Source organism: Mus caroli, chromosome 17 (genome assembly GCF_900094665.2).
Source record: "Mus caroli chromosome 17, CAROLI_EIJ_v1.1, whole genome shotgun sequence".
Taxonomy (NCBI): domain Eukaryota; kingdom Metazoa; phylum Chordata; class Mammalia; order Rodentia; family Muridae; genus Mus; species Mus caroli.
This window is the reverse complement of record NC_034586.1, coordinates 22,524,404-22,546,599: the sequence shown is the minus strand read 5'-3', so window position 1 is coordinate 22,546,599 and position 22,196 is coordinate 22,524,404. Positions and strand designations below refer to the sequence as shown.

At 46.7% G+C, this 22,196-nt stretch overlaps 1 protein-coding gene across 1 annotated transcript in view; it reads right to left on the bottom strand.

Annotated features, from left to right (window-relative positions):
- Positions 1 to 18,599, bottom strand: part of Atp6v0e1 (ATPase H+ transporting V0 subunit e1) — a 23,676-nt gene extending 5,077 nt beyond the window's left edge. Inside the window, exons 1-2 of the mRNA XM_021149250.2 lie at positions 18,407 to 18,599; positions 11,995 to 12,042 (exon numbers count right to left, since the gene is read on the bottom strand). Coding sequence (XP_021004909.1) covers positions 11,995 to 12,042; positions 18,407 to 18,510 — 152 coding nt within the window. The 5' untranslated portion in view covers positions 18,511 to 18,599. The remainder of the gene's footprint in view (positions 1 to 11,994; positions 12,043 to 18,406) is intronic.
- Positions 18,600 to 22,196: the final 3,597 nt, after the last annotated feature.

The following is a 22,196-nucleotide window of genomic DNA, read 5'->3' as shown; positions in this document are numbered from 1 at the left end:
AAAAAAACAAAAAACGTGTCAAGGCATTTTGTGGGCCCTACCACATGGAACCAAATGGGCATTTACTGCTGCATCTAACTCACCAGGTGCACCTCTGGATTACCCACAAGTTACAGAGGAAATACAAGCATCTCACGTTGCCTCAGAAACTAGAGCAGCACAGGTTTTTCTCATGCAGTTCACAAGGCTCTGTATAAGCCATTTTATATCTGATGAGGTAATTCACAGGCCCAGGGACATCTGAGAACCAGGCTAAGGACAAAAGCAAGGAATAACAAGAAAAGAAGCCTGCAGGTGTCCGGCTATTCAACCATTCTGTCTTACTTACTGAACAAATATTTAATGAGCAATTACTAGGTCCCAGGCCCCAGCAGCAGAGGGAAGATGACACGTCTGTCTCCTCGGAGATCTTATGTAATATCAGACGGTAACTGCTCTAGAGAGAGGAAAAACAGGGGAGAGGGATGTAAACGGGGCTAAAAGGGCGGCTAAGCAAGAACTGAACATCTGAAGAGACTGGACTGATGCCGAATTCACACTGCCTTTAGTTCCTATCCAGACTGTCTGTGGAGGGGAGGAGTGGGGGTGAGTGTGTGTATGGGGTGCAGAGTGCGGATAAACAGGCCGTGGAAGAATGAGTTTCAGTGGCATAACCCCGTGTTATCCACTCTTGAATGTAGTCTAGGGGGTTGCTATCTGAGGAAAAGGGGACAAATAGTCACGGTGGTTTCAAACTCCTGTCCAAGAAGGGGACCAGTCAAATCCAACTAGGCCATTACCAGGCTGGGTCTCTTCTTCCTTTGGCGGTCATTTTTGGAATCCTTCCAATCACAAGACCTAAAGGCTGATTCTATCACTAATGCAGAGAGTGCTAGAGAAGCAGGCAGCACAGCGCCAGGAGCAGGCGCCCACAGACACAAGGTGTGTGCAGCTCCCCAGCCCACAAAGGTTGTTTTGTGATGAGAAACGTGATACGGAAGGAAACCAGGCCAAAACAGACACTTTAAGGTGACTCACTTTACAAACAAAGAGTTAATTCAGATGAGAGTCTCTAATCACCCTTAGAACTAGGGTATTAAACATAAACACAACACGAAACCTATCAGTAAGGCTCCATGCAGACAGGCAGGCAGGCAGACAGACAGACAGACAGACACACATACACAGAGTGTTGGGGTTACAGATAACACAGGTGGACATGGCACTGCAGAAAAGCTCTGAGAGTGGCCAGAGAGTCATGGAAAATTCCAACCAAGCCCAGGGTTTCCCTGTTTCCCAGCAGGAGAGGCAAGCCGCCTGCAGGAACAGCTCTGTGTTTCATGAGACTGAGCTAACTGGCAACACTTAGAAACATCAAATTTAAGAAGATAAATTAGAGCCCCCGCTGTCCCTGTTGTCCTTCCTCACCAAGAGTGCGTAGAAGGCAATTAAAACATCATGTGGGGCTGGGCAGATGGATCAGTGGTTAAGGGCAAATGCTGCTCTCCCAGAGGACCCAAGCTTGCTTCCCAGCACCCATACTGGTCAGCTCACCATTGCCTGTAACTTCTAATCCAGATGCGACGCCCTCTTCTGGTCTCTGCACTAACACAGAGACATAGACAAACCCCTCCCAGCATTTCAGGGGTGGAGGGTGTGTGTGTCAACCTCAGACTAGTTATCCAGGAGCTTTTCTGAAAATCCTTGGAGTAGGACAGAAAGAGAAAATTAAAGCTCTGTGGGAAGGGAAAGGCTGGCCGAAAATCTCTCACTAGTAGCACAATTAACAAAGTTTGCTGTGAAGACTACCTACATTGAGACAACACTGCTCTTTTACAGAGATTATTTCAAATAAGAGTATTAAACTAGGAATGAACTATGCAGAAGGCCAAAGCATCTTTGACCTTTGCCTTTAATCTTATCCCTTTCTTAGCTGTAATCTGTGACTTCCTGTGGTTCTCACCAATAAGATTAGGAGGTTTGTTTACAGTCAAAAACGTCTTAACTTCCCTGTGCCTGGAGCCACTTCAACCCTTGTGACCTACAGTTTAAGAGCCCAACTATGGTCTCATTTACTACAAGAATCCTTGCCGGGCGTGGTGGCGCACGCCTTTAATCCCAGCACTCGGGAGGCAGAGGCAGGTGGATTTCTGAGTTCGAGGCCAGCCTGGTCTACAGAGTGAGTTCCAAGACAGCCAGGGCTATACAGAGAAGCCCTTTCTTGAGAAACAAACAAAAACCAAACAAACAAACAAAAGAATCCTTTAAAAATGGTACCTTAGAAGCTACCAATGTCAAATATATCACTATGGTCAAATATATCACTATGGTTAAGATCACAATCATGAGATACTATCTCATGTAGCCCAGGCTGGCCTTAAACAATCCTTTAAGTAGCCAAAGATGACCCACACCTCCACCAGACACTGTTACTTCCCAGAAACTGCCAGAACCTGTTTCTTGATAAACACCAACTTTTCTTCATAATTGACTCATCCTAAAATTCTTCCCAGGAGCCTGGATATGAGTGACAAGTGAGAGGAGACCCCTGCAGGAGGCAGCGTGTAGCTTATCTGTCTCCTGTGTGCGTTAAGGAGCCTTGAGCAGAGGCAGGCTAAGTGACTCTGGATGTTCATAATACTAGGTAGGCAGAGCAGACAGCACAAGACCGGAAATGAGGCCCAACTAACGCTGAAGACTGGCCTTTGAGTTGCTTTAAATGAGGACTGGAGTCTAGCTAGACCTAAACTGATTGTGGATTACAGTAGTACTTGGCTTGCTCAGGTTAGTCTTTGGAAGTTTCCAGAGGTTAACAAACCCTCCCCGACCTGCATTTTTTGAGGGGTGGATCTCATTATCTTGCCCAGGCTCCTTTCAAAGTCCTAGACTCAAGGGAACCTCCTGAGTGAAAAGCAAGCCACCATCGTCATCCGCATCATCCGTTCAGCTCGTAGCAGTGGGGTAATTTGTTTCATTTTGCCTTTCCGAAGTGTTTGGAAGGCAGAGCCCAGGGCCTTGTGCACAGTAAGCAAGTACTCAAATCCCCAGCTCCAGCCCTGGCCCAACACTGTTTTCAATGTTTCAAATGAAAAGGGGAGGAAAAAAATCAATCTCAACTGCCCCACCCCAACCCCACTAAACAACCTCCAAACACAACGCAACCTGTTAGGGGAGTGCCTGGAGAGACAATACAGGCTATTTCCATTGAAATTTTAGGGGAAATTCCCTCTCCAACTAGCTGAGTGAACTCAGTGCCTGACCTTCTGGCTGCCTACAGACTTAACCTTCCCCCTAACCCTGAACATACAGCTTTGGAAGGCAGAGAACCTGCAGTGACCCGATGGAGCAGTGGAAGGAGGAAGGGCCTCGCTCTGGCTGAAACCCGCCGGGCTTGTTGTGTAATGAGAAGGAACGAGCTGTACCCTTCTGCTTGCCCAAACTGTTCCACATGGTTCCACAGCCCAGAGGCCTAATAACCATCAACTGAGAGGCGCCTGTGTGAGTGACCACGGTGGCACAGAGACAGCTGGGGAGCTGCAGAACTGGGGTGGACCCAGGGCAAACACAAGCTCCTCTTTTTAGGGGGCTACTGGATTGAAAGTAGGGCCTCGGCAAGCACTCTCTCACTGAGATACATTCCCAGACCTTCATCACTATTATTATTTTCTCCTTTAGGTTTTTGAGACAAGGTTTCTCTGTGTCCTGGCTGTCCTGAAACTCCTATAGACTAAGCTGGACTCAAACCCACAGAGATCTATCTGCTTTTGTCTCCCTAGTGCTGGGATTAAAGGCATGTACCACTACTCCAGGCTATTATTATTTTTCATTTTGAGACAAGGTTGCAGTAAATTGCCCAGGCTGTTCCTGAACTCACTGTGTAGCTCAGCTGTCTAAAGTGGTTCTACCTACTCCACAATCACTCTCAGGGCATGTCAGGCTCTGAGGAGGCCTGATCCACCAGGGAGAGCAAAGGAGTGTGCTCCCTACAATCAGCCCGCCCCCGCTCGGCTGGCAGAAGTCTCCAAGTGTAGAGTACACTGTTTTGCACAGGAGTTGCACCCAGCCCTCAAATAATCCTGTTTAGTGCTTTTGTTCCACATACAGAAGGAAAAACAGGGAAGGGGACATGGGTGCAGCCTTGCTCCTGGGGAGGCACAGGGGGGACCTCAGCTTCCTTGTTGGAATGGGAAAATCCGGTCAGAGATGGCTCCTCCATACACTGTCCTCCTAGCCCTGGGCCACAACAGGAGTGACCTCTGCCGGTGGGTGACAACAGAAACATATGCAAGTGCCCACGGCATCAAACCCTCTCTCCAGTCAAATGGCACAAACACTTTGAAAGGCAGGGAAGCAACACTGAAGCTCCCAGAAACTAGGGAGATTTGGTGCTGGACAACACTGGGTTTTCACCCTAAGCTCCCAGAATGGCTCCAGGCAAGGGACCTTACATCCCAAGCTTGTTTTCACTATAAAATGGAGCCAAAATCCTTGCCTTGAGTGTTAGAAATTAAAGAGATAATAGGGGCTCTTGCAGTGGCTGGTGAGCCCTTGTTTTTCTTTATCTGTGAGGCAGCTTAAAATGTGCCCACGCTACAGAAGGAAGTGCAAGAGACTGACTTTGGAGTTTCTCAGAGGCTGTAGCACCAGGCCATTCGCAACCTCTATCTTACTCACAACCCTGGCCCCACAGCTGACAGATGTCTACGATATCCCCCACATCTCCCAGGCTCCCTGTAACACACCGTGCGTGCACATGGCAGATGCTCCTATAGATGGCATCATGCCAGACAGCAGGCTCAGACAGGGGCATGGATGTTCTGAAAGGTGCTTGTCAAAAGCTGCCTGGTGGCAAGGAGACACTATAGAGTTCCCAGACTGACCCTTAAAATGAGCTTAATATTCTCTCTCTCTCTCTCTCTCTCTCTCTCTCTCTCTCTCTCTCTCTCTCTCTCTCTCTCGGGGGACAGAAGTGAGGAGACACTGAAAGCACGGGCCGGAGGCCATTGGGTAGGCGTGAGAACACTGTGAAAAGCTCCAGCAGGCTCCCTGAGCTGGAAGTCCTTGGCCTGGCAGTTAACTTTTTTGCAGTTTTTATAACATGGAACCAGACCCCCCCCCACCAGGGGAGCTTACCCTCTAGAGCCTGGCACTGGGGCACCCTGCCCTCCTGACTGCCATCTGGATCATCTGGCAGCTCTAAACCAACTTAGGCCTGGCTTGATCAATGAACACAGCTACCTTATAGGCCGGGCCCTCCCTTCCCCAGTGACATCTGTATCCCATCTAAGGTTTTCCTTTCTTGGCTGTTCTCCCTCCTTCAAACTGTTTCCCCCCTAGTGCTGGGGATGGAAGCCACAGTTTCTTGCATGCTACACTAATGCTCTGCCACTTAGGCACAACTCTGTAACTACTAAAGGGTGGACAGGGCCAGAAAGATGGCTCAGTAGGTGACAATGCCTGCTGCCAAGCTTGACAGCCTGAGTTTGATATAGCCCTTCCCTCCAGGACCAGAAACCTTGTCCTCTGACCCCTTTATTTATTTATTTATTAATAAAGGTGAGGGAAAAGCTAATGGGTGAAAGGAATCACATACAAAGGAGATGCTGCCGCTGGCTTTCAAGGAGGGCTGAGTGGAATGTGAGTGGTCTGTAGGGCGGGGAGGGGGGGGCGGCTAACTAACAGCCAGTGAGGAAACAGGGACTCCAGTCTTAATACCACAAAGAACTCAATTCTGGCATAGCCTGAGGGCTTGGCAGAGAACACCAAGCTCCAGATGAGAAGACACAAACATGTTTTCTATTAACTGGCTGCCAACCTTACCACTGTGGCCCCTTTGCTACCACAGGAATACGCCCTAATTTTGCCAATTTTAAACTTGAAATCTCTTCCCTTTCTTCCCCACAGGACTTCAAGACAACTCATTTTCTAAACTGGCCCTTTCAAGCCAAAGTCTCTAAGGAGGCCTCTGTGTGCTAGGGATTGCAACTGGGGCCTCACAATACGAATAGGGAGGGCACAGTCCCAGCTCCAACAATCCCCTTATCTGCCATAGTATAATGGGAAAGATTCTAATATATGCCTCCATACAGCCGGTAACAGCAACATGCTGGACCCCGCTCCGTGGTCTCCCTCCCCCCAATTCATAAGCATCAGAAATGTACCTAGGAGAGAAATGAAGCAATCTTCAGATGGCAAATTAAGTGATGGCGGCCCTCCAGGGAGAGAACGAAGTGGCTGGCTGCAGGGGCTCTCCACAGCCGAGAGGCAGACAGATATCAAACCACAGGAACCTGGGCTTTCACCCACAGACCTCACCAGGCTGAGAGACAGCAAAGCCCAGGCAGGGCCCACCCGGAGCAGAGAGTCTGAGAAACCTAAATATCACTCAAGACAGTTGGAACCCCAAAGTGTTTATTGTAAATCATGACTTAACCAGACAGAGGGACTGGTAATGTGGCTGAGGTTAGAGCTACTTGTTGCCAAGCCTGACTTGAGTTTGATGTCCGCAGCTCACAGGGTGGAAGGAAAGAACGGGCCCATGAGGCCAGTCTTCTGAGTTCCACACACCTGCTCCATCCCAAATAAATAAATAAATATGTGTTAAGAATAGGTGGTGGCAGTGTGTGCTTGCGTGTGTGCATATGTGTATGTGTATTACCAAGATGGCTTGGCAGTTAAAAGCACTTGCTGCTCTTCCGGGACCCAAATTGAGTTCCCAGCAACTACATTGGGTGACCTACAACCAACCTCCTGTAACTCCAGTGCCAGGGCATTCAATGCCCTCTTCTGGCATCCACAGGTAATGCACTCATGTACGTGCGTATACATGTACAAGCACGCGTGGGCGTGCACGCGTGCACACACACACACACACACACACAAATGAATTTTTTAAAATTAACATGGTCTTAAAGAAATTTAAAATTCACTAACATTCAGTTAATATTATTTTAAAAATAAAACAGGAACAAAACTCTGATGAAATAACTAAAACAATAAAGTAGCCGAAAGTTAACACACTAATAATTATATTGATTTTATATATTTAGAAGATATATAAGTTTATTGTATAACCACCACCACGTAGACCATCTTTTACCATGCACCAGGGGTGATTCCTATGTCTCCACAAGCAGCCTGTGTATCTCACGTCCTTGACTGTGTTAAGATAAAGACTGCTGGGTGTGCAGAGCCATGTGCCTGCTAACCCTAATACTTGGGAAGCTGAAGCTGTTAGTTCAAGGCCAGCCTGGACTATGTAATCAGACTTATCTCAACAAACCAAAATTAAACTAAAAGGCAAAGACTAGCTGGGTGTGGTGGCGCACGCCTTTAATCCCAGCATTTGGGAGGTAGGGGCAGGCGGATTTCTGAGTTTGAGGCCAGCCTGCTCTACAGAGTGAGATCCAGGAGAGCCAGGGCTACACAGAGAAACCCTGTCTCAAAAAAAAAAAAAAAAAAAAGGCAAAGACCCCCAGCACTGACGAGGTCTACAGACTGAGTTCCAGGCCAGCCAAGGCTACAAAGTGAGACCGTGTCTCTAAAAGAAGGGGGGAAAAAGACCAATGATGGAAGGCACAGTCAGGAAGGAAATACATACATACATATATACAAAAACTATTTTGAATTAAAAAGCCAAAGGAAAAGAAAACCCACTCCAAAACCAAAAAACAAACCCATTTAATGAAGCAAGAAAGTTCTCAAAAACTGGGAAAGCATGGGGTGGCAGCGCAGGCCTGTGTTGCTAGAACTCAGACGGCAGACGCAGGAGGAACAGGAGTTCACTGCCAGCCTGGGCTACCTACCGAGATCCTCTCTCAAAAAAACAGAAGCAGCAAGGAAATGGTACAAACGCTGAGAGTGTGGCTGAGCTGTGGAGTGGGCAAGGCTCTGGATCCAATCCCTAGCACTGTAACAAGAAAAGACAACTGAGACCTGGGCCGCAGCGACTGCCTGTCTTCAATGGGAGCACAGTCAGCCCTGACCTTTTCACCTTTACAGTGCCAGCAGCCAGAGGGGCAGTAGTGCCTACATGTCCACACCTGACACTGCCTAGTACTGTGAAAGTCTACAGACCCAAGGCCCACCTAACAGGTCGACAGGAAGGAAGTTCAATGGGTCTCCTATCTTCTCTTACCCCAATGTTGCCAGAAATCCAACCCCCCCCTCCCAGGTTCACCCCTCACAATCCAAACCTCATCATTCCCGTGGGACTGGAGTGAGTTCTGCGCAGAGGGTGTGTGTAGGCCCCAGCTCAGACTCTAACACTGCAGAGACAAAACCACCCCAGCCTGCTCCAGGTCTCATCATTCACCCCACTTCTCCTAAGTGCTCGCCCTGTGGTCTCTGTAGCTCTAATTACCTGCCGCGGTCACACTCTTTTCTGGTATTTTCTACGGCTTCCAGGTGACGCTGACTCCTCCTCAAGCTCCCTCAAGCAGAAAGCTGCCTACTCTTGGGCAATGAGGTCAGAGACATCTTTGCTTCCCCCTGTACTTCCTTCAGACAGTTCCCCTCCGTCGTGTGCAGAGGGACCCTCTAGGGAACATGCGGCTGGTTTTCCACCCTACAGCCCTTCGGCTTCCGCAGCCCAGCCTCCTGTGCTGTGCTTGCTCTGTGGCACTTCTCAGCCACATTTCATCTGAACAGTAACCCGCCTCAGTTATGTGGTCCTGCTCCAAAACACCCAGCAGACCCTGGGTCACAGATAACCAACCTCCATTTCCTATGCACACACGCGCACACACACACACACACACACACCTATGGAAACACTGAAGTTCCCATACACTGAAACCCGGAACAGAAAGAAATCAGCAAGACACAACACACCACAGTGAAAGATATCGGATCTCTCTTGAGGGAATCAATACCAATACTAATATTTTTAGTGCTGCAGCTGATCTTGAGTGACTGAACAGAGGTAAGCAGAGGCCCAGAAAAGAGACTACGCCACAGTCAGCATCGGTACTGCTCAGGTTTGGTTCTGCCCAATATATATATATATTCATTCTCCTTCTCCCTCTCCCTCCCTCGAGATCTGGGTTTCTTCATATTGGCACTACTGAGTAAGTTTTGGACCACAAGTGTATTCACAGAACAAGGGAGAGGTATCCTGGACAGGACACAATGTTTGTTTATCAGCACCCCTGGCTTTTCCTCAAGGGTGCCAATGGAAGTGGCAATGCAGCGCCTCCTCAGGGACGTACCCACCAAGCACAAGCTGCCGCACCTCTGTGGCTCACATTCACTTGAGCTACAAACTCAGTAAGACAATCAAGGACGTGAGATACACAGGCCGCTTGTGGAGACAGAGGAATCACCCCTGGTGCATGGTAAAAGATGGTGGTTCTGTCTACGTGGTGGTGGTTATACAATAAACTACATTTGCTTCAAAATAATCTGAGGTAGAAGAGAACCTCAGGGGTGAAAGAGGCTTGCCTGTCAGTTGGTAATTTTTGAAGGTTGTAAAATTACAGAGAGAATTTGGTAGGTTTAGAGAAAGCCAAAATCAGGCTGAGCATGAATTTTTAATCCCAGTGCTTGCAAGAAAAAGGCAGGTGAGCCTCTGTGAGTTGAGGCTAGCTTGGTCTACATGGTAAATGCCAAGGCAGACAGAATTCCCTCTTTCCCCTACAGCTAGCTACTGTAAGAATATTATTCCACTTGGTCCATGTCAGACTTCCACCATGGAGGCTAAGCCATCAGCTGGAAACCCTTTTAGTCTCTAGCCAAAATGAACCAAAAGGTGAAGAGAAAACTTCAGCCAATGCCACCAACAAGCTTAGTGTTGGCACGGCCAGGTACCTGTAGGCCATTTTACAGAAACCTAAAGCCTTGCTTAGGAGTCACTGAAGGGGTGTGCAGAAAGCCAAGACTTTCAGTAGTAAACTCTCCTCATTACATAGTTCATTAAAAACCTTACTACAGAAGCCCCAGCATGGGCTGGAGAGATGGCTCAGTGGTTAAGAGCACCGACTGCTCTTCCGAAGGTCCTGAGTTCAAATCCCAGCACATGAGCAAAATTTCAGGGAGCTGGAAGGCTCTCTATGTATGAGAAGAGACTGCATGGACATAGTGGCTCATGCCTATCATCCCACATTTGGGAGCACGCTAGCTTCCTTTCTGCTGCTGTGATAAATACCCGACAGAAGCAACTTAGAGGAGGAGACAGGGTTGGTTTGCCTCTTGATTCCAGGGCACAGTCCGTTATGGCAGGAGAGTCAGGGCGGCGGGAAATGAAAGCGTTAATATGGGCTAGTCAGGAGCAGCGACAGAGAGTGCCTGTGAGCTTCTGAACTCTGCCCACTTTCTCCACTCTCAATACTTCCCAAGGAAGGTGCAGCCTACATGCAGGGTGGGTCTTCCTGCCACAATTAACCCCCAAAATTTCCCATGGGCCTGTCCATCGGCCAACCCATATAATTCCTCACTGAGACTCGATATCCAGGCTAGTCTAGATTCCGTGACAAGTTGACTAAATGGAGAGGCTGAGGCAAGAAGATTGCTGTGCTAGAAATGGAACGAGGACATTCCTAAAGGGGCGGCTTTTCTGCGGCGTGTGTAGCCTATGTTTTAGCAGTTTAACAAAGAAGAGACCCTATCCCTTCATGCACTGTGGGGTAGTTATTTGCTCCAAGAGTTGATTAAAACTCTTTTTTTTTATTCCTTCTGCAATTTGGCTTGGTCTGTATTCTACAGGAAAGAAGAGGGGAGGGAGAGGGTGGGGAACTGTGAGACACATCTTTAAACTAGTTCAAGGATGTTCTGCCATTTCTCCATTCATGACAATCGAAGAGCAGCACCCGACGTGGGCTGAGGGGAAAAATTACCCTCCACATACAAAGTCAGCTTTCACCCCATAGTGTATCAATCCGCTCAGACAGAGGCCAATCATCATACTTTGATACAGCTTATAATAATTTTTAAAAACCTATCCTTCCTCTACATTATAATCCTAGTTCTACTTCTGTTCATCAGATAAACAATTGTCTTAAGAATGAATGACTGGTGGTGTACACCCTTCAGCCCTAGACTTGAGGGACAGAGACAAGCAGATCTCTGTGAGTTCAAGGCCAGCCAGGACTGTACAGTGAGACTGTGCTCAAGGGAAAACGTAAAACTTTATATATTTAGTATTATATATTTATCTAATAATTCTATTTATTTAACATATATAAAACAAAAAAGTGAACAAATAACTTTATTTAGGAATGGGGGCTCAGGGTTTACGAGGCCCTGGGTTCAGTCTTCAGTACCACACCTCAAAATTTTTTTTATAAAAAGCAGGTTAGACATAGATGGCTCAGCAGGTAACAGTTGTTTTGAAAAACAAACAAACAAAAAAACCTACTTCACATTTTAGCCTGGTCGTGGTGACACACGCCTTTGATCCCAGCACTCGGGAGGCAGAGGCAGGGAGATTTCTGAGTTCGAGGCCAGCCTGATCTACAAAGTGAGTTCCAGGACAGCCAGGGTTACACAGAGAAACCCTGTCTCGAAAAACCAAACCAAACCAAACCAAACAAAACAAAAACAAATAATCCCCAAAACCGGAGCACTTGACACTCTTCTATAGGGCCCAGGTTTGATTCCCAGAACCCACACATTGGCTTAAAGCCAGCTGTAGCCCTAGAGGATCTGCATGTGTGTAATAATAACAAATGTTTTTAATTAAAAAAAAATATTACATTCATGTGAGATCGTAAGTAAAATAAGTAGACTTAAATACTTCACAATGATAAGATATAAATTAGTATAATTATAAGCTCCAGATAATTGTAAGCATTACATTTGCAGCAATCAAAGTACATTTGTACTCCTGTCTTCAGTTCTTACCTAACACAGAGCACTTGAAAATGTGAGATTCTAAGCATATTCAATTTGAGGATGCTATTTGTAGATATTAAACAAATATTAAGTGTCAATGGCCCATAATGTGTCAACTAACATATTATAAATACCAAGAATATCTGCTTTTTAAGAACAACTATGTACAAGAGGCAAGATACTTACAAGAGATAGCAGCAAACTGAGCAGGTCACCAACATGGTGATGATAACTCTAAAAAAGAAAGAAAGAAGAAAAAGCCCTTGTTAGACATCAGTGAGCAGGCAGACCTTGCCGAATGGTTTACATCCCTTCCTGCTCCCCCAGGCAGCAAGAATGCATACTGCAGACCAGACAACGGTCCTGCACTTATCCAAACATCCCTCACATCAGTGTGCCCCGGAGGTACTAAGGACAGGTGTGAGGACATAAGTAAACACGTGTGCTGAGACCACAGTTTGATCAGAAACTGAGAAGTCTGGCCCAACAATTCGTTTTGACAGAGCTACCGTATTTGACAGTATTCTTGGCAATGGATTAACATTGCTAAAACTATGCTTACTAGCTGGACCTCTCCCTGCCTCTATTTATTTATAAAAAGACAGGTCTCTGACCAGCTGGATTTCAGCATCTCTTAAACTCAACTCAGTAAATCCTGCTCTTGTGGGAGAACCAGTTCAGTTCCCAGCACTCGCAATCGCCCTTAACTCCAACTTCAGGGGATCTGATACCTCTGGCCTCTATGGGTACCCACAAGCATGTGCATACACACATGTAAATACACACACACATACACACACATTTTAAAAATAATAAAAATCAAGCTCCCCGCTTCTGACTCTTTGTCCCCAGGCTAGGGTACGGCTCAGTGGTAAAGCAATCACAAGGGAAGCCTAGGCTCCAGTGCAGACACAGGACTCTTCCTAAGCACTGCCCCCTCCCCTAACTAACCTACCCTTAAGGCTCATCTCCTGCTCCAGCCTCCTCTGCACATCCCCCCCCCCCCCACGCTGAGGACCTGTCCTACGAAGCAGCTTCCTCTCCAATGGACTTCTTTCTTTCCATTCATTTGCTAGCAAGAAAATTCACTGCTTTGGTTTGCTTAACTTATTCCAGGCAGATTCAAAATTTTCTTCCAGGGCTGGTGAGATGGCTCAGTGGTTAAAAGCACTGACTGTTCTTCTGGAGGTCCTGAGTTCAGATCCCAGCAACCACATGGTGGCTCACAACCATCTGTAGTGTGATTGGATGCCCTCTTCTGGTGTGTCTGAAGTACAGCTACAGTGTACTTACATATAATAAATAAATAAATAAATAAATAAATCTTTAAAAAAATTTTTTTTTCTTCCAGTCACTTTATTCTCTCCACAGTCGTTCAGATTAATCTTTCAGAAATATCCCCTTATTACACTCTTCATGGGAGGCTGTTTTCCACAGTGGTGACTACCACACCCCAGGAGAAAACAAGACAAATATTGGAATGCCTGTTTGTTTTTGCTAAGCCTTTTGAAGTTCTGTGCTTGCATTTCCTGTGCTTAAGCTATTGATATTGATGCATTCCTTCACTCTGCAGGTCTACCTGAGTACCCAGGGTATATCGAGCTCTAGAGAAGTAGCAATGAATTAAACTGACTTAAAACATCCACCCTGGTAGCTGGAGCGATGGCTCAGGGGTTAAGACCACTGGCTGCACCGGCTTTCAGTAGATGCAGGCTTGGTTCCTGGCACTCACATAGTAGCTAATTGTCTGTAACGGCGGTTCTAGGAGATCTGATGCCCTCTTCTGGCATCTCAAAAAACTGCATGCATAGGATTCATAGACATACATGCAAAATACCCATACATATAATACATATAATAAATACATACATAATTACATATAATGAAAAGTAAGTAAATGGCTTTTTTTTTTTAAGTCTATCCGGTCCTTCCCTGGGAAGCTTACAGGCTGGGAAGGAGGGGAGAGTAGATAACACACAGATGAACAATCATCACAAGCATGCTGAAGAGATGACTGACCCCAGAAAACAAAGTGGGGAAGGAAGGCAGATGTGCCGGGGCTGTGGCAGTGTTAAATAGTTGTGATGCGGTCTTGGCAAGTGATGGGGTCTGACCGCAGACTTGAGTGTCCCCGGTAGTGGGACAGCAAACTCGGGCATGAGCTGAGAGGGGTCTTGGGAGTTCAGAGGAAGGAGGCCTGGGTGGCTGAACAAGACAAGCAAGGCCAGCCTCGGCAGCAGGAAGTGAGGTCAAAGAGGTCTGTCTGTCTGTCTATCTATCTATCTATCTATCTCTCACGGCCTTTCCAAGGCCTCTGCTCCAAACATTATCAGGGCGGAGCAGAAGAGAACTGTAAAATCTGCCCTGATTTCTGCCCTGATCTCTCCCCAGGCTGGGGAGATGGAGTCAGAATGGTGAAACGGCAGACCCGTCAGGAGTGTGAGGTCATAAAGGCCAAGGCTACAGCACACATGGACAAGGCTTACAGCAGTGTGGGTAGCAAATATTATCTAACTTTAGATGCATTTCATCTTAATGATCTAGTGAGGGAGTGCACATGAGTGCAGATGCCCATGGAGGCCAGAGAGTGTGGACGGCCTGAAGCTGGAGTTACAGGTGTGAGTACTGAGAACCAAATGCTGGTCCTCTACAAGACAGCAAAAGCTCTCATCTGCTGAGCATCTCTCCAGCACCTCTCCATGCATTTTAGAGACAAGAAACATGACAGTTGTACAATAAACTGAGAGCTGGTGCAGCCACTTGTAATCTAAGCCCTTCACTCAGCTGCCTGTGGGAGTGCATACCAGTAATCCTATATTGGAAGGCCAAGGCAGGAGGATGGCAAGTTTGAAGTTAGCCTAGGCTACATAAAGATGGATAGATGGACAGATAGAGGGCCAGCCTTCCAACTCTTCTTTTCAACCCTTTACTCCGGAAGGCAGGTACCTTTACCCCGGAAGGCAGGTACCTTTACCATGACCCCCGACCCACAACACATGGCTATGAGTCTCAGTGACAGTTCCTGCTCATCTTCTCCTAAGCTGAGCTTAGAATCTCTGCTGTCTCCTCTCTTCCCCAAAACATATCTCAGAGAACAGAAACAGCTCAAGAGCCTTTGTATTACACAGCCAGTATTAGCTGCCACAGGAAAACATTCCCCTGCAACAACTGCTCCAGGGGCTGGAGAGATGGCTCAGTGGTTAAGAGCACTGACTGCTCTTCCAGAGGTCCTGAGTTCAGTTCTCAGCAACCACATGGTGGCTTACAATTATCTGTAATAGGATCTGATGCCTTCTTCTGGAGTGTCTGAAGACAGCTACAGTGTACTCCTGTACAAAAAATAAATAAGTCTTAAAAAAAAAAAAAAAACAACAACAACCCTGCTCCTCAGTGGCTATGCAGGAGTGGAAAGTCCTACGCTGCAATTCATTTTCAAATGTCTTAGCAAAACTGTATGCAACTATATACACACATTCACGTGCATTCACAAAGCAAACATGTATAAATCTATTACAACATACGGCCTTGGGATGTGACCTTTTTAAAATGATTTATTTTAAGCTAGCCAGTGGTGTTGCACTTTAATCATAGCACTCAGGAGGCAAAGGCAGGCGGCCTCTGAGTTCGAGGCCAACCTGATCTAGAGAGTGAGTTCCAGGACAGCCAAGGCCACACAGAGAAAGCCTGTCTTATCTGTGTAGATGCATGCATGCACACAAGCACAGGTACCCTCAGAGGCCAGAGTGAACTCAGGTCTTAACATGCCATGGTATGCAAGGGGAGATCAGAGAACAATTTGTGGGGTAGTCAGACATGGCAACAAGCACCTTTACCCCCTGAGGTCACCAGCTAGCCTTTGGTATTTGACTTTCTACACACTCCAAACAAACAAACAAACAAACAAACAAAAAACTGGAGCTGACATAGCCCCTGGTCTACTAATCCCTGTGTGATCCTCCACACCTGGTAAAGGAGGGCTTGAAGCTTTTGGGGACTCTGTGGGCTCCTACAGAGAAAAGAGGGAGACCATGGAGGACAGCAGGCACAGACTAGATTTTGTCCTACCATGTCCCACTGCAGAAAAAAATCCAAAGAATTGCAAGAGGCTGGCTCCCGGATGCCCACACATTCAGGAGGGGCCTGTCCCCGCCAGCTACCTTCTTACTGTCTCACCAGGTCCCATACCCTCCCTAGCACCCATTTACAGAACACTGAGCAAGGGTTTCTCAGACTGAGCAGAGAAGCCCCCTGTTCTGCTCCCTTCCTGCACAGTTCCTTATTTCCTTAATGAAAATCTCCTAATCCCACAAATCAGAAATGTTTTCCTGTATTAAATACTCAGTTCAGCGTGGTGGCTGGGGATACAACTCAGTGGTAGAGTGCTTGTCTAGAAGACAGGAGGCTCGGGGTTCACTTCTCAGCAACCCTTCCTTACACCCCCACCCCTGCCACACACAAACACAAACACAGGAAAAAAATCATCAGAGTTCATTAAGCAGGCCAGTTCTTGCATAACTTAAAAAAAAAGACCTTTTGATTTACAATCTTTTGGGAAGGAGGATGCAGAAGGGACCTGGTATTAATTAATCCTAAAACATCCATGTTTCAGTAAAACCAAGGAACACGGAAAAGCTAACTAAGCCTTCCAAGGTCACAAGAGCTCAGTCACCTTGGAGCAGTGTTTCCTAAACTCTAAGCCTATAACTCCTAGGAGGCACCATTTCAAGACCTGCTCAATCCTGCCAAGAGCAAGAAAAACAAGGATTGCAGTGGAGGCTGCAAATAGGCCCCAGATATGATCTCACTGCAGGTCAAATAGAACCTGACTGTGGTGAGCACCAGGGGTTTCATTACTCTGCATAACAGGAGTGGCACCTGATGCCAAGGATGGGGAGAACAGAGTTTTAAGAAAGGAGTGGCCCAAACTAGGCACGTTAATAAAAGCTATTCTGGGATGAAGGCCAGAAAGACAGACAGTGGAACAGGGTTGGTTTAAACACAACAGAGACATTTTGTTGTCTAACTCCAAGAGGAAAAAATAGGTGTCTAAATGAACTCAGTTACTACAAATTACTTTGATAACTGTAGAGTCCAGATACCACATCAGCTGCTGAAAACCGCAGACGACGCTGTACAACGGTTACTGGGACAGATATTCACCTATCATTTCCCTTCCAAAAGCCATTTAATTGGGGACCTGGAGAGATGGCTCTTTGGTTAAGTACACTTGCTCTTCCAGAAGACCTAGATTCAAGTCCCAGCACCCACGTGCCAGCTAATGACCATCTGTAACTCCAATTCCAAGGGATCCAAATCCCTCTGTGGGTATTGCACGCACGATGCCCTTACATACATGCAGCTATACACTTATTTACATAAAATAATACATACATCTTTAAAAGTGTTTTCTTAGGCTGATAGAAAAAACATTGTTAAAAGCCAGTGTGTTCCAGAGAGTAATAGAAGCCAATATCACGAAACAGTAAAAATTCAGCTGAGCAGTGGTGGCGCACACCTTTAGTCCCAGCACTTGGGAGGCAGAGGCGGGTGGATTTCTGAGTTTGAGGCCAGCCTGGTCTACACAGTGAGTTCCAGGATGGCCAGGGCTACACAGAGAAACCTTATCTTGAAAACCCCAAAAACAAAACAACAAAAGAAAAAAAAACCCAAAACAAAAAAAACCCACAGTAAAACTTCCTCTAATCAAAATGGCCCACTCAGTAAACATTGTCTACTCTACAAAGCGTTGTGGAGCTGAACACTATGTACCCACCATTCAGTGTCTAATCCACTAAAGCAAGAGACGTTTCTGACACACTACTACTTAAGTTCAAGTGTCACCTCCACATGATCTTGAGTGAGAGGGAAAAAATTACTTAATTCAAAAGAGGAACTAGAAAGAGGGTGCCCTAGGCTCCTCTGAAAAGGTTTTTTTTACACTGCAATACAGAAGTTTATCCCCAAACAGAGAAAGAGGTATTCAGCAAACCTTAGATGGGGGAATGAAAATCTTGGCCAACCACTGTAAATACTGTTTACAAGTAAGGTCAGGAGCGCCCTGGAAGGTATGACGCAGAGGTTTCTACACAATGCCTTCGGCTCTGGGTGATTTAACCTCGTTTAGATCAGGCTCACCCTGTCTTGGGTTGGGCCCACTAGCTGCAAAGGCTGAACTTAACGCTATGCATCAAGCTGTCAGAGTCCGAAACTGCGACAGCAAGGGGGCAGAGAGGGAGATTTCTGTTCTCAGATCCCTTTCTTTGAGGTTTAGGCAAAAAGCCTCCCGTGCATCAAAGACAGAACCAAAGCAGCGACAGTGGCTTGGGAGGCGCCCTAATTTCTCTTCAGTCGAAGTGCACACTTTTGGTCCATCAAGACAAAAAGCACTCCCTAAAATTCACTTCCGGGAGGGGCCGCCAAAGGTGACCTCACCCTCCAGCCGGGGACATTGACAGCCTCTGAGGAGCGCATGCGGTCCTCCCTTCTGTGGTCCACCCCGCCTCATCCTCCCGCCGTAGTCCTCCACGTACGATCCTTCTCTCCGTGATCCTCCCACCGGGGTCCTCCGCTCCCACCACCTCGGACCTGGCGCACTTACCCCCGGTTAGGACCCTTGGGGATAAACCAGGGCACGAGGAGGCCCACGAAGCCCCAGAACACGCTCATCACGATCAAAGGCACAGTAAGGCCGTGGTATGCCATGCCTGCGCCCCAGCAGCCGAATCGGTCCGGGGCCTCGCTCTCGTCCCACCCGGAAGTGTCAACAGAGGCTCACGTGATCCGCGCGCTAAAGCCCCGCCCCCTGCGCGCGGCGTGACTCGCCCGTCGGACTCCACCCCTTGGACTAGAGCCCCGCCCTTACCTGGCTAGTCTCAAGGCTGTGGTTCCATGGGGCTTGACTGAAATGAAGCTCCAGTCACCCGGGAGGGGATCAGCAAGAGTTTTCTGGAAAGAACTTAGGCCCATTTTGGTGATGTGTCATTTACAGTTTTATCTATATTTTACGCGCAGACATAAAGAAGTAAGACCTACAATAGTGGACTACTGTTCTAGAGTCTTTTATGCTAGGCTCCTGATTTTTGCATCCTTCCATAGCCCATGAACTACTCAGAATCGCCATCTCTGCTGCAAGTGAAGAATTTGATCACAGTCACATTGTAAGTAACTTCACGGTTGTAAGGCTCTTAACCGTTGGTGCTGCTGTGTGTCTTGTACAGCGTGCCAGGGTCTGAGTTACAGTAGTAAATCTGACAGCCATCTGAGAGAGGTCACATCTCCAGAGAAGATGGACAGCTGAGGATGACCAGGCCCTACTTTGCATTCCCGCCAGTTGTCACAACAGTTTCAATAATAGGAATTATCGCCGGGCGTCGTGGAGCATGCCTTTAATCCCAGCACTGGGAAGGCAGAGGCAGGCGGATTTCTGAGTTCGAGGCCAGCCTGCTCTACAGAGTGAGTTCCAGGACAGCCAGGGCTACACAGGGAAACCCTGTCTCGAAAAAACAAACAAACAAACAAACAAACAAACAAGAATAGGAATTAGCCAGAAATATCATTGTGGCTCGCCAGAATTGTAGGCTCATTGCACCATGAACTTCCTGAGACACAGAGGAGGGGAGCAATTCTTGGAGGGTTTTTTTTTTTTTTTCTTTTTTCTTGGGGCCAGGGACTTGTTATGTGGAACATAACAGCTCCCAAGTGCTGGGATTGCCAGTGAAGCACCATGTTGAGCTGAGGTTGATTTTGAAGAAGCTTGCAGACGAAGCAAGATGAAAAGGGAGATCTGCCAACTGAATCCAGCGTGCTTGACTGTGGATCCATTTCCTGGTAGTAGCCACCTCTCCTTATTTCTTCATCCATTAGAATGGATTCCTGAATTAATTGGACGCTTCAGCAGCTGTACCATCTTTGAAAATGATTTTCAGACTTTAACTGAGCCAGCTGTAGTGGCCGCATACTTTTAATCCCAGAATTTAGAAGGTGAAGGCTGGCAGAACATGCAGTTAGGAACAGGCCAAACTAGACTCAGAACTCAGTTTGAAGTGGAGGTCCATCTATTGGTCATGTCTTGATAGTCACTTAGCTCACCATTAGTAATCTGAAATAATTTGTTTCTTTAAAATAGTCATGTAATTTATGTAAGGTGATGGTGGTACACACCTTTAAAAGCAACACTCAGAAGGCAGAGGCAGGTGAATCTCTGTGAATTCAAGGCTAGCCTGGTTTACAGAGAGATTTTTAGTCAGCCAGGACTATACAGAGAAACCCTGTCTCCAAAACCAACCAACCAACCAAACTAACAAACAAACTTCATGGAATTTGGATGCCTATGTAGCAACTCACAAAGCACATTTATATTGGAATATGTTGGTACAAACCAATTCCTAGGAGAGAGTATAATTTGAATTTACTGGTAAGAGGTACAAATATTCAGAATATAGTTATTATGTGACTTTTCCTGGGTATACAGGAACAAATGTCCATTCACCCCCAGATAAGGCATGGATGGCAAACCAAATAATTCAATCTACACAAGTCTACCTAATTGAACCAGTGAATATTAGAGTTACTTACAGGAGTATGGGTGACATAGAAATTCCTGGAATTCCCTGCACAACTTGCAAGCAGCTTAGCTGGCCAGTGTCCTCCCCTGAGCAACTGTTACTGTTCATACAACTTGTGGAAGGGGTCTTGTGAGTCTTGTAACTTTCAGAGGCTTCCTGAGTCTTCTGTGTTTCCTTTACTTCCTGTCTGAGCCTTGTTCCAGGGGAATGTTCACAGCGCATACAGTAAGGAGCTAGGTGATGGTTTTCTTTGCTTCTTTTTAAACATTTATTCTATGTGGCCAGGCGTGCTAATACATGCCTTTAATCCTACCATTTGGGGGGCCGAGGCAGGAGAATCTCTGAGTTCAAGACCAGCTTGGTCTATAAAGCAAATTCCAGGACAGCCAGGGCTACACAGAACCTCTCTCTCAAAAAAACAAGACAAAACTTCAGAAAGATTTATTGTTTGCAAATATGTTTTGTCTGCATGTATGGCTATGCAACAGATGTATGCCTAGTGCCCTTGAAAATCAGAAGAGGGTATTGGGTACCCTGGTACTGGAATTATAGATGATTGTGAGCTGCCACAGGGGTTGCTGGGAAACAAACACGGGTCCTCTGCAAGAGCAACAAATGCTCTTATCCACTGAGCCGCCTCTACAGCCCCTTCTTTATGTGATGAGTATTTTATCCATAAAGTTTCTTATTGTAAGTGACAAAATCTATTAAAATGGGGGAGGGAGAAGAGGCTTACATAACATATTCAAAAGACAACACAGCAGACAAGCCACATAACCAAAGTGTAGGTGGCCCTTTCTACATCAGACCACACTGGGTCACATATATATGTGAGATTGTGTGTACCTCTGCAGAGGGCAAAGAGCACCGTCACTGATGTGGGGTGAGGTCCTTTGCAGTAACCTTGAGTGCTCTTAACTGCTGAGCCAACGTTCCACCCTCCCTTATGCTATCTTTTTAAGTTGTTGTTGTTTTAACAGTGACACTCAGGAATCCTCTATGTCTGCCTGCCTGCCTGCCTGCAGCTTGCTCCTGCATGCCTTGGCAGCAATTCTAGGTTGGCACTCCAACCTCACTCTCGCACTTTAGCATACAGGCAAAGGCGACAAGTCACACTAGTTACTCTATAACACCAGTTATCAAGTTAGCCTAAGTGGCTCCCAGGAAGCCTGTGGTGGTTTGAGTAGGGCTGGCCCCCATTGGTTCACATATTTGAAAACTCTGTCACTGGGGAGTGGCACTCATGAACTCAGTCCCGGAGACTATCAGCAAGCCCCAGTTCAATGCTTCCTCTTATAAGAGTTGTGGCCATGGTGTCTCATGGTGTCTCTTTACAGCAACAATCACTAAAGTGTCAGCCATACTGTTAGCCTCTGAGGAATATGGGGCGGGCCGGGTTGTGTGTGCTTGTGTGAAAATGTGTGGGAGAGAGGAACACAGCCCATGTTACACTCAAGCCGCTGTGCCTGCAGCAGCCACATCTGTAAGTACTGCTCCTAAGCAACCAGGATGTGTGGTAGATTTTGTATTGGTTGTCAACCTGACTGAATCTGGAATTAACAGTTGGACACACCTTCAAAGGATTTTCTTGATCAGGTTATTTGAAAAAGAGAGAAGAGCCAGCATAAAAGTAGGTGGAACCCTTGTGTGGCAGTGCAGACATGAGATCCAAAGGAAAAGCTTGTAGACTGAGCATAGTGACAATTTTGGAATTTTAGAATTTTTGTTTGTTTGTTTGTTTTGTTTTGTTTTTGGAGACAGGGTTTCTCTGTATAGCCCTGGCTGTCTTGGAACTCACTTTGTAGACCAGGCTGGCCTCGAACT